The sequence below is a fragment of the Gossypium hirsutum genome, chromosome D07 (assembly GCF_007990345.1).
Source record: "Gossypium hirsutum isolate 1008001.06 chromosome D07, Gossypium_hirsutum_v2.1, whole genome shotgun sequence".
NCBI classification, from domain to species: domain Eukaryota; kingdom Viridiplantae; phylum Streptophyta; class Magnoliopsida; order Malvales; family Malvaceae; genus Gossypium; species Gossypium hirsutum.
In genome coordinates this window covers 57,964,126-57,977,413 of record NC_053443.1, presented here as the reverse complement: position 1 = coordinate 57,977,413, position 13,288 = coordinate 57,964,126, and the positions used below count along the sequence as shown (strand labels likewise).

Here is a 13,288-nt window from a genome sequence, read left to right as displayed (position 1 = left end):
AATCACTCCATGTGCTTGAGTTGTGACAAAGCCAATTATCAACATGTCATAATGTTTTATTATGTTAAGGCTAAAGCTTTTATCATGTTGATGAAACTTGTCATTCACCACTTTCAACAGGTGTTTATTGATTTTATCTGCAAATTATATAATCTTTCATACAACCAACTATTGGATTTTTATTTATATTTCGAGATTTAAATTATTTTTTAGTTACAAATTCAACGCATTCAATGTTAAAAATATTAAACATAAATATCATAAATGCATTTAATATATTAAATTAATTTATTACATTATTTCTATTTCTAACTAATATGTGTCGTACCTAAAATTACAAATTTCAAAGAAAAGAAGTACCAAAACAATAATAATTGAGGCATGGAATTAACCAAGTTGTCGCTTCACTGTTATTTTCACACCCAACTCAATTCCATTTACGTATTTAATTGATAAACTCAACCTTCTAATTTATCCTCAATTTTTTTAAAATTTAAAATTTAATTCTAAATGAAAATACATTTATTTAAATCATTCGCTTAATAAAAAATTATTCTCACGCTTAATTATTAAATTTGAGTTTAAATTTAAATTCAGACTAAAAATTATAAAATATTCACTTTTTTTTTATTTCATTTCCTATAAATGTAGCATCACGATTCTTAATATTTATTTTTTGATATAATGTCTAAAAAAGAACTACCCATAACCCATTTTCAACTATTTAATGCACTCGAATCATTGTCCTCTTGTACTAACAACAATACTGATGCCAACTGAGTTAAGACTCAATCAACAAAAATATTCTATTTAAAGCTCTACATATATGTATAATTTGTATTTTATACATGAGTCATATATAAATCAATATATTAAATTAGTAAAAGTACCATGAAGGACCTTTATACTAAGAGTCTGTATTTTACCCTTCTACTAAAAAATGAGTAAATTAGTTCATATATGTTAGATTAAAGAACAAATCAACCTTCTGTTAAAAATTCTATCAATTTCTACTATTAAAAATTGATCTTTGTAGGTCTGCATAAAGTACACATGGCACATCACGTACCATTATCTAGTTATTCCGTTAGCTACACTAATTTTTAACAATACAAATATATGAATTTTAACAAAAATAATCGATTTGCTCATTAATTTAACGTACACAGATTAATTTACTTATTTTTCGAATAAAAAAGATAAAATATAATTTAACTATTAATATAGAGACTTCTATAATGCCTTTACCGTATTTTTATATTATCTGGAAACCGATAGTCAAAAATGTAAAAAGCATCCATAATTTTTTCTCATAAAAATTATTATTATTGGAAGTTAAGAGTTAGTGAGACAGATTATTGGGGCACCAAATGATGCGACCTCACTAGACTGCTATTTTATATAAGACAATTATATTTAAAATAATTAGAAAATTCTCCCTATTAGATACGTAAATTTACCTTTGACAATTATCATCAATTATTTTCAAAGAATTAATCATGAAGTTTTACAACCACTTTTGATCTTGAATTTTTCTTTAATTCTCTAATTCAATGCCCATTTTTACAATCAAAGTAACCATTGAAATTGATATCTTTCATTGTTTCAAGTAGGTAAATTAGGAAGAACCTTAATATCAATATTAATGCTTCATGTAGAGGCAATAAATTTTAGATTTTTTTAGTAGTAGGAAGTTGCAATCTCAGAGTCACAGATATTGAGATTCGAATTTCATAAATTTTAAATTTGTAATATGAGTTCAGAATTTATTATTATCATATATGGAGAAAGTGAGACAGATTTGAACTTGTGCATAATGAGATCTTTTTTATAAATAAAATCGTAAAACTTCTCAAATCAAAATCGACAATACTATCAAAGTTGGGAGCTATCTCTATCGAGCATGATTTATATATTTGATATTTGAGATTGACAAGTTTAATCTTTAACCTTAAAATTAATGGACCATGTGCTCTTAATATCATATATGATATGACCACAATGTAAATAATTAAAAGCATGATGTAAAGGAATGTGAATATGTCAAGTGTACATGATTGTTTATTTTTATCCAAATGTGATACTCGTATTTAATAAAAGTTATACATTTTGGTAATTAAAAGTAACAGTGTTAATTTTTCAGTGTTTAACTTGAGTTCTAAAGTTGATTTGTTAAAAATTCATAATTAACTGATAATATTAACAATTAACATTTATCAAATCAAGCCTAAAACCTAAATTAAGTCATATCAATCGAACTATATTTGACAAATTAAATGCAAAATTAAACAAATTCACAAATGACACTAGATTTATTTTATTAACAGAATTATAAAAAAAATTCAAACTAGTAAAATTATATTTTTATAGAATCTAACTCTAAACTTGAACTAAACACTAAAGAGTTAACTTTAAGTATTAAAATATATAATTTTTGTCAAATGCAAGTATTACATTAGACCAAAAAAATAGCGCAGGCACCATATCAGAAAAAGTATCAAATTAAATTAAATATAAATATTTTAAACACGATTATAATATAATAAAATACACGAAAATGATATGAATATACGAGTTATGAGTTATAACTTTTGGTCAAATTTTGAAAGACTATAAGAGGAATTTCTTTTTAGTCATGGAGTTAAAGTGAAGCTTAAGATCACAAATTTAAGGTTAATTGTGAAGAAAAAGGTGTTGGAACCCCCCAACAAGACAGCTCTAATAACATAAGCCTACAAACAAGGAACTGTTAAAAGGGTTTTGTCTGAAACTGAAAACATCTCAAAAAATTTTCAAATTATTAAATCAGAATTTGATCTTAAACCAAAAGAGAATATATTTTTACATTATTTGCCATGTGAGTGACCAATCAGTAGGGCCAATTCCACATATGTGTCCAACTCAGCATCTATATCAGCAAATACCAAGTTGCATTTGTCAGCTTACTATCAACAGTACATTCCTCTTATTACCAGATCAATATTTATGCACATATATATATATATAACAATCATCAACCAATTCAAGGTTATGAATGTTTCAGATCATAGGGAGTTTTCTTTAGTACACTCGAACTCGAACACAAACTCGAATTCTATTATTTCTGCAGGAAAGTAGATGGCAACTGAAGCAGTGATCATTCAAGAACCTGTTTCCATAGTGGTAAAGTTCTTTCATCTTATATGATTCACAGTTTATGAATGTTTCAGGATGATAGGCCGTTTTGTCCAGTGTTCTTGAACTCGAATTCGATCACTTGTGCAGGAAAAAATTGCAACTGAATCAGTGATTATTCAAGAACCCATTTCCATAGTGGTAAAGTTCTTTCATCTTACATGATTCACAGTTTATGAATGTTTGAAATGATAGGCTCTCAAACTAGAATTCGATAACTTGTGCAGGAAAAAATGGCAACTGAAGCAGTGATCATTCAAGAACCCATTTCAATAGTGGTAAAGTTCTTTCATCTTACACGTATTGTGCTTTAAGCAAACTTTAGAACACTCTCCGTCATCAAAGATCAGATGTCTTTGATGACAGATTAAACCAGAAAGATCATGCATCAGGTTTCATCTTTAAATAGCACTTCTGTTTTCGAGTTTTTCGGTGTTGTTGAAACACTTAAAACTGGAGGATCTCTAAGTTCTATAACTATCCTTTTAGTTGATTGATGAAGCATATAATCTCCGGTTTTCAATCGGCTTAAAGACGGTAGTAAGCATATATTTTTAGATCTGTTGATGCAGGGTTCATGCATCAACAAGTTCTCTTTAGAAATACAAGGAAAACTTGGAAAAAGAAAATTGAACATGTATCGGGCACATATCCGTATCCGATACTAACACTAACATTAAAGACAAGCTAAATCTCTTTTCTAAACTGTAATTGTCAAGACCTATCACCATTTGACCAGCCATAGGCTGTGTTACACGGGCATTGAGAGCACAAAAACGGTATTGTCTTCTTTGAGCGTCCACTAACCCTCGTAAAAGCTTTCTCACCTAAAGATGCGCTGAGTTGGATTGAACCTAAGACCTCCTATACCACACACATATCTATAGTGGTCTTTTTTGCAAAGATCAAATGGTACTATGTTTTCAAGATAGACTACTATATATGTTGTAGGAAGTGTTGGTTTCAAATCCAACGAGACACGCCATTGAATGAAAACCTTGAGGGGTTAGTCGACACCCAAAGAGGACAATGTTGGTATTGTGTTCACGATACTTGCACAACCACCTCGGACATGACATAATTCAAACCACTTTCAATTACAGATATGGTCATGCATAACAGAAATTCCGTGTTATACAGAATCAAACTCGAAGTCAAGATTCAAATCCAATTCAAATTAACAAAATTCATCAATGTGTCTCGAGACATTATAGACCAAGTGTCGAGAATGTTCACGTTATTCTTTCACGTCTATAGTTCATATCCAAAATTGCCAACTGTTATCTGACAGCCAACTAGCTTTAATATTACATAGGAAAGGGAAAAATTGCCAGAAATAGATTAAGTTTGCCATTTTTTTTATGTTACCAAAGAAGCTTATTCTTCCAGAGAATAAATACCACATATGTAAATGAAAATAAAAGCTTTGTTTTCTTCATGCAGAAAACAGCAGAGAGCAAGCACTTGACCTTGGAAGTAGCTGCCAATAATAAGGGGATCGAAACGGCATATATCATCACTGAAAGCAATACTGGAATCTCTAAGGGTGAAAGTTTTTTAGTATCACCTGAGATTTCCATGGTTGCCAATGAGACCAGTGGAATGTTAGAACACACTGAGGTGGATGGCACTCCATTTAAAGAAGAGAAGATACTAGAGGACAAAGAAAAAACAGTGGTTCGGATCGAAGAAGAGGACCGAACTCGAGACGGAATTGAAAAGGGTGACATGGATCATGGCCTTGAAGAACTCGAGAAACAAGCTTCAATGGATTCTCATAATCCAATAGTGGACAACTTACCCTCAATGGTAGCTGAAAGCGAAGAGGTTGCTCGCGTACATGAACCTGAAGAGAACAAATGCGTCAATGGAGAAAATGATGCCAGCCAAGATGAGAATTTGTTCGATACTTCTTCCATCAAGAAAACCAAAGAGCTGCATTCTCAAGCCTCTGATATCAGGATGGAGAATATTGTTGAAGAGTGTCCAAGAGAAGAAACTGGACAATGTGAGATCGATGAGAAAACTGACCAAGATTTCAGCACGTCAAATGAATTATGTAAGGATGATGCAAACTCTGAATCGGAAAAGGTTGCAGTGGACGCAATAAAGGCAGAAGACAAGGAGCTGGCCGTTACGGAGGCATCAGATGAAATGGAAATAGATGAGGAATCCGCAATTGCAATGCCTAAAGAATACATTACTGAAGCAGAACATGTTTCAAATCCAAATGAGAAGCCTGCAAATCCTATGAATGCAGTTTACAAAGATGCCAACATTGACATCTCTGGTGAAACTGCAAAAACAAGCACAAGCATCGAAGAGGCAACATCTGTCAAAGACCATGAAGACAGATCTGAGGGAGATGGGAGGGAAACGATGTCTGTTAAAGAGGTAAGTAGATTATATGACATACTGATCTCTGAACTTCTCACTTATTCAGTATTTCCAAACTCGAACTTCCACGAAAGGCATGGCAAAAACAATCATTATCCACACACACATGCACACCATGCAAAACAGCAGACCTGGACCATCTTGTACCACACTCTGCATTTAAACAGTTTTTTTGCTTTATCCTACTTCAAGTTTGTTCTTGTTTATAATCTGATCTGTTACCTTCTAGTACTTTGTCGTAGTTAAATCAAAATTGTGTTTTGTCATGCAGGTCCATGAAGAATCAGAAATGGAAGCTTCAGGTACTGGAAAAGAAAATCCGGAAACGAAGGAACATCCAATACCTGACATCTCTGATTCATCAATTACAGATGAAACTGCAAAGGAAAGCATGAAGGAAGTTGAAAGCAGCCTAATGAAGCTGACAGAAGAGGTCAGCTAACAATGATAGTTAATTTAGGTCCAACAATTCTTTTCCTTTCGTACAATTATTTGTTGTTAACTTACGCACTCAATTGCTACACAGGCTACCAACTCGAATGTCACGGAAATGAACTCTATAGAGCAAAGAGCAAAGCCAGATAATGATCCAAGTCCATTTGATGAAAAGGAGTCGAAAGAAGAAATACAACAAACCCTCGAAGAGGACCTTGTTCGTGGCTCTTCGTTTGAGCTCAAGGAATCCAGAATGGAAACTGAAGAAGAAACATCAGTAAAAGAAGATGAAGCAGAAGGGGAAAAGAATGTTGTTGCGGTCAAAGAGATCGGCCTAGCCACAACTGAACATGACGTGATCGGTGTAGAAGGTGCTAACATTGATGTGAATTCAATGGACTTCTCTGTAACATGCGAGAAGAACGTGGAGGCTCCCAAACCCCGAGAAGAAGATGGAATGCAGGATAAAATTCAGAATGCAGTAAGTGAAGATAGAAAGGAGATGACCACTGAGGATGTTCCCTTGAAAGAAGCAATAGGAGATGAAATTAAGGAACATTCTACCATTCCTTCAGAAGAATACGAAACCACTGAAGAAAGGAAAATAACAGATGAAACTTTGGAAAAAGATAGGGCGTATAAGCACTTAGAAAAGGTTGCAGCGGACGTGGAAGTTGTACCAGACACAGACAAAAAGCCGGCAGTAACTGGGGCATTAGATGAAATGAAAAGGGACGAGGAATCCACTGTCCTGATGCCTGAAGGAAAACCGGAGGAAGAGATCCCAATCCAGCAGAAAAATGAACCCGAAAAGGAGATGCCTTCATGTCCCCTGAATGTAGTTCATGAGGATGTCAATACTGCCATCTCTCGTGAAACTACAGAAACAAGCACAAGCATCAGAGAAAAAACATCAGTCGAAAACCATGAAGAAAGATCCGAGAGAGAAGGGAGGGAAGACTCATCAACCGAACACCAACAAAATGAAGTAAATGAGAATACCAAAACTATGGAACTTGAGATTTCAAACGACAATGCTGATGATTTACATGTTACTGATTCATCAGTTCAACAATCAGCTGAAAACGAGTATGAAAAGCAGTTTGAGTTCTCTGATGTTCAACCCGAAGAACAAGTCGATGATGCAATGGTTGCAGTCAAGGAGAAGGAAAAAGTTAGTGAAGATGCCTCCAAAGCAAGTCAAAGCAGTGATTACACAATTCCAGAGCACATATTCACAGAAGCAGCGGCAACAGATTTGAAATCTGAAACAAGTGAAATGGGCAATGAAAACACAATGTTTGTAAAAGAGGCATATCACTTGAACTCCGGAAATGGCTCAGAGTGCAATGAAGCTTTAAATAACAAACACAAGGGGATACGACAAGAGCTAAATGATCACATAGAAGATAACTCGAAACACGAAGAAACTAAAGAGGTCTGATTCTAGATCATGAATACTAACTCAATTTCAATATTTTTGTTAAAATCTGAAAGCTCCATGTTTAACCAATCTCTCAATATGTTTTCATTCAGGTCTCTGAAAAGCTGGAACTGGACAACACAGTTGAGAATGATGGAAAACAAATCCTAGAGGAAGACACCAACAATGATCAGATTACACTTAAAGAGGTAAGAAAATTATATGACTCTCTAATCTTCGAACTTCAAACTTATAATATATTTCTGAACTCGAACTTCCATCAATAGACATGGAACAAATAAAAATCTCTGGCATACATATGCATACAATGCAAAACAGCACAACCAGAAGTCTTATAATTTCAATATTTTTGTTAAAATCTGAAAGCTCCATGTTTAACCAATCTCTCAATATGTTTTCATTCAGGTCTCTGAAAAGCTGGAACTGGACAACACAGTTGAGAATGATGGAAAACAAATCCTAGAGGAAGACACCAACAATGATCAGATTACACTTAAAGAGGTAAGAAAATTATATGACTCTCTAATCTTCGAACTTCAAACTTATAATATATTTCTGAACTCGAACTTCCATCAATAGACATGGAACAAATAAAAATCTCTGGCATACATATGCATACAATGCAAAACAGCACAACCAGAAGTCTTATGCCCCATCGAAAGGCTATCCATTAAACAGTGTAAAAGTAATAGAGCCGAGTAAATTCAGATCAAAATCAGAAAAGAGAAGGCCAAAAACAGAGTTCCACAATAAGAGAGGTGTCATGAAGCAAATGATGCCAGCAAGCAAACCACAAGATAACTGGGATTTCAAAGAATAAAAAATTCAGTTCATTAACTTAGCACAAAGATGACCCATGACCTGTTGGAATTTGTCTTATAATAGTCTGTAACCTTCTGGAACTTTATCATGTTTATATTGAAATTTTGTTTATTGTGAAGGTGTGTGAAGGATCAGAAACTGAAGCTTTGGGTACAGCAAAAGAAGAAATAACTCTAATCAAAGTCAAAGAAGAACTTGTCTGCAGCTCTTCGTTTGAGCTTGAGGAGTCTAAAATGGATACTGAAGAAGCAACAGCAGTAAAAGAACGTATCGATACTGCTGATTTGGACTGCACATCACAAGCAGCGGAAATGTTAGAAACAAACTTAAAGGAAGCTAAAGCCGAAGCAGAAGAAGAAGAGGAAAAGAATGAAATAAATAATGTCAGTGATGATGAAGATCATGGGAATGGTTTAGGAAGTGCTGACATTGATGCAAAATCAGCAGAATCGTGCATGACAGGTGAGAAGGACATAGATATTCCCCAAGAAGAAGATAGAATGCAGGATAAAATTCTGAATGCAGGCAGTGAAAATCAAATTGAAATGACCACCGACGAGATTCCGTTGAAAGATATATTAGGAGATGATGTTAAGGAACATTCTGCTATGCATTCAGAAGAAAACGATGCAACTCTCTTAGAAGAGAGGAAATTAGTTGATGAAACTTCGGAAGAAGATCAAGCTCAACAGAAGCACTCAGAAAACGTTGTGGTGGATGTGAAAGTTGTACAAGTGACAGGCGAGGAGCTCGCTATAACAAAGGGATCGGAAGAAATGAGAAAGGACAAAGAATCCATTGTTCCAATGCCTGAAGGAGAAATTAGTGAAGTAGAAAATATTGGTCTCGCACGGAAGAATCAGGAGGGAAATTCCGAGAAGGACGAAATCCTAGAGGAGAGCTTCAAGCAAAAGAATGAACCCGAAAAGAAGAACCGTGCATGTCCTTGGGATGCAGTTTCTGAGGATGTCAATACTGCCATCTGTGCCGAAACTGCAGAAACAAGCACAAGCATCGAAGAAGCAACACCAGTCAAAGACCAAGACGAGAGATCCGAGGGAGAAACTAGGAAAGACTCACCAGCAGACCATCTACAAGCAAGTCAGAGTAATGAAACGGTGGAAGTTGAGATTTCAAACGAGAATGCTGATGATTTACATGTTACTGACTCATTCGTAGGACAACTAATGGACAATGAGCACGAAAAGCAGTACAAGTTCTCCGATGTTGAACCAGTGGAAAATGAAGCTTTAGAACACAAAGAAGAGAGTATACAGCAGGAGTCAGAGAACAGAAGTGCTCTACCAAAGGATGCCAAGGAGAACGTAGAAGATAACTTAAATCAGGAAGAAACCAAAGAGGTCTGGATTTAAAGCACAAATGAATACTAACTCAGTTTCAAGCTTCTTTTAAAACAATTTTAAACACTTCTCCAAGGTTAGCACTGTAGTTGTTAAAAAAAGTACACCATGTTCTTCATGCAGGTTCATGAAGGCTCAACATCCATCGTGAAGGAAGAATGTGCTACCATCAATGACTCACTGAAAGCTACAGAAGAAAATGAAAATGAAGCCACACCTGAAGTAGAGGTGAAATTCATGTTACTTCTAAAATTTTGAAGAGCCTAGTTCTTAAGATGAAGTTTTTCTTTTTTTTCAACATCAAGTTGAAAGCTGAAAACCTCCATGTTTCACCGAACTTTTGATATTATTTTTTGTTCAGGTCTGTGAAAAGCTGGAACCAGACAACACAGTTGAGAATTCCGAAAAAAAAATTCTAGAGGAGGAAGATAACAAGAAGGATCAGACAACACTAATGACCAAGACGATGGAAGAAAAAGCTAAAGAAGAGAATACTGCAGCAGTGGTTTCGATAACAGAGGTAAGTAGATTGTATGACTCACTAATAGCTCAACTGTTCTGAACTCAATCTTCCATCAACATATATATTCAAATTTTTTAAAGACTAGCAACTCAATCATCGAGGAATCGGTGTCCATAGAGGAAACAGAAAAACCAAATAATAATTGTAGTCTGTTTGATATTATACAGGAGTCAAAAAAAGAAATAGCACCAATAGAAGTGAAAGAAGATCATGTTCCTAGTTCCTCAGTTGAGCTTGGGGAGTCCAAAAACGATACTGAAGAAGAAAACTCAGCATCATGTACAGCAGAAAGCGAAGAAACAAATATAAAGGAAGCTGACGCTGAACTAGAAAAGGAAAAGAACCAAAAATGTAATGTTGTTGTCATCGAAGAGAACAGCTCAGCAAGAACAGAACATGAACATGAACAGATTCGTGTAAGCAGTGCTGAAATTGATGTGAAATCAGGGAACTCATACGTAACACACGAGAAGGACATGGAGATTCCCGAAGAAGAAGATGCAATGCAGGATAAAGTTCACAATGAAGGAAGTGAAGATCAATTGGAGATGACCACCAAGGAGATTCCCTTGAAAGAAATACTAGGGGATGAAGTGAAAGAATATGAGGCCACACTCATTGAAGAAAGGAAAACAACTGATGAAACTTCAGAAAAAGATCATGATTCGTGTGAGCACTCAGAAACTCCAGTGCCACAAGTAACGGATGAGAAATTAATTCAAAATGAAGATAATCCGCTAGCAGATGTCCCTAAAGCTGAGCCTGAAGATACGGGAAATGAGAGTAGACATGAAGTCGAGGAACAGTTGGCTGAGGAATCTAATCTAGATGTCACCGATGTCTCTAGTGGTGAAGAACATGGAGAACTAGAGAATCAAACCGATGCTTGCAAAGCAAAAACACTGCCAGTAGAAAATTCATCAGATGTAGGACTAGAAAGGTCAAAATTTGAAGATGGAAAGCCACTGGATGGAACCATGGATTTGGAAGCAACCTTGGGCACTTGCAAGGATGGCGAAAAGGCTACTGAAGAAGAGAATTCAGCTAAGAACATAGAAAAAACTGAAAGCTTGAAAGAAGATGCTGAAAAAGAAAAAGAAAATCAGATTCCTGAGATGGTTACCATGACTTATAATGCAAAGGTTAGTGAATAGCTATTCTACTCTTTTCACTCTTTTTCTTCTAAAAATACAAAATCAAATTAAAGATATAAAAAGGGTATCAAGCGTTACTGAATAATTACACTTTTCACTTTCAAAATGAATAGATACTCAAACAGATTTTTGGATGTTATATTGTTAAACATTTTAACTATGTTATGTGCAGGTGGCAGACTACCGTTCAGTCTCAACTGAATGTTTCATGGAAGCCAAGTCCAAAGAGCAGATAGTTGCAGAAAACTTGGAGGTCAAAGAACATTTAACCAATGATGGAGAAGCATCCCACATCACCAAAGAATTAGAAGAAATGAGACAGGCTGAAGAGTCCGGAGATCCTGTAAGTCTATGTAGAGAAGATCGAGAAGCCGAAGAGAAAACTGAGGTGATTATTGATGACTCGAAACCGTGTCATGAGGAGAGTTGTATTGAAGCTGTAACAGAAGTAACAGCAGAGACAAGCTTGAACGACGCCGACAAGATTGTAAATGCATCAAATATCAGCTCAGCTGAGACGACTGTAGGAAATATTAAGAGTGATGCTCAAGAGACAGAAGTGGAGAATGTGTGGCTTGAAGAGATATCCTCTGAATTGGATCCTGATGTCCTAACTAAAGACAATGATGAAGTGCAAAAGCAGAATCTAAATATGGAAACTGTGGACAAGGATGAAACTGAGGTAATCAAAAGAGTTCCTATCATGAATACTAACCCAATTTCAATCTATTTGCTAAAAGCTGAAACCTCCATGCTTAACCAATCTTTCTGTAAAAACACTCAGAGGAAAAATTCTGTTATATTGCTACTGCTTTAGTTTACAGCTTTATAAAGAGAAAAATAATCATTTTAAAGGAAATAAATCCTAATCCCTAAGAATCAGTAATTGATATCCTAATTTCCTAAGAATCAGTAACTGAGATTAGTTTCTATTTACAAGAGATCACAACAAATTTCTATCCTTAATTATAGGGATTCCAATACCATCAGATTTCTATCCTTAATTATAGGGATTCCAACACTCCCCCTTAAGTTGGAGTGTAGATGTTAATCAAACCCAGCTTGCCACTAAGTTCTTCAAACATGTTTCTGTTCAAACTTTTGGTTAACATGTCTGCAACTTGTTGTCTAGTAGGTAGGTAGATGATGCATACTTCTCCTGAGTGTACTTTTTCTTTTATAAAGTGACGATCTATTTCCACATGTTTGGTCCGATCATGATGCACAGGATTATGTGCTATGCTGACAGTAGCCTGGTTGTCACAGTACATCTTCATAGGTCTGGTAAAAGGCACTTTTAGTTCTCCCATAAGTCTTTGTATCCAAACTCCTTCGCATATACCATGAGATAGTGCTCGATACTCTGCCTCTGCACTGCTGCGTGCTACCACAAATTGTTTTTTGCTCCTCCACGTCACAAGATTACCCCAAACATAACTACAATAGCCGCTTGTAGAGCGTCTATCATTAACAGAACCTGCCCAGTCTGCATCAGTGTAGACTTCCACGCTTCGCTTGATAGTCTTCTTGAAGTACAGGCCTTTACCAGGAGTTCCTTTTAGGTATCTTAGTATTCTATATGCAGCTTCCAGGTGCTTCTCCCTCGGGGCATGCATATACTGGCTAATAACACTCACACTGAAGGCTATGTCTGGACGGGTGTGAGATAGGTAGATGAGCCTTCCTACTAGACGTTGATATCTCCCCCTGTCGATTTCTTCTCCATCCTCATTAGTTCCCAATTTGAGGTTAAACTCCATAGGAGTTTCGGCTGGTTTGCTGCCCATCAAACCAACTTCCGACAGTAGATCAAGAACATATTTCCTTTGGGAAATGAAGATACCTTTTTTCGACCTTGCTACCTCCATTCCAAGAAAATATTTAAGACTCCCCAAGTCTTTAAGTTCAAACTCTGTACCAAGAAATTCTTTCAATCTCAAAATTTCGCTCGAGTCATTTCCTGTTATTATTATATCGT

General features: G+C 35.4%; 1 protein-coding gene across 7 annotated transcripts in view; it reads left to right on the top strand.

Moving 5' to 3' along the window:
• Positions 1-2,948: 2,948 nt before the first annotated feature.
• Positions 2,949-13,288, top strand: part of LOC107926439 (titin) — a 34,820-nt gene continuing 24,480 nt past the window's right edge. For 6 of the 7 annotated variants that reach the window (XM_041098036.1, XM_041098034.1, XM_041098031.1 and 3 more), the window contains exons 1-13: positions 2,949-3,162; positions 3,265-3,315; positions 3,402-3,452; positions 4,618-5,568; positions 5,843-6,004; positions 6,098-7,444; positions 7,543-7,638; positions 7,856-7,951; positions 8,392-9,633; positions 9,757-9,861; positions 9,995-10,153; positions 10,324-11,298; positions 11,483-11,992. In XM_041098036.1, coding sequence (XP_040953970.1) covers positions 3,118-3,162; positions 3,265-3,315; positions 3,402-3,452; positions 4,618-5,568; positions 5,843-6,004; positions 6,098-7,444; positions 7,543-7,638; positions 7,856-7,951; positions 8,392-9,633; positions 9,757-9,861; positions 9,995-10,153; positions 10,324-11,298; positions 11,483-11,992 — 5,790 coding nt within the window. In that variant the 5' untranslated portion in view covers positions 2,949-3,117. The remainder of the gene's footprint in view (positions 3,163-3,264; positions 3,316-3,401; positions 3,453-4,617; positions 5,569-5,842; positions 6,005-6,097; positions 7,445-7,542; positions 7,639-7,855; positions 7,952-8,391; positions 9,634-9,756; positions 9,862-9,994; positions 10,154-10,323; positions 11,299-11,482; positions 11,993-13,288) is intronic. The other variant, XM_041098035.1, reaches the window with a different exon arrangement.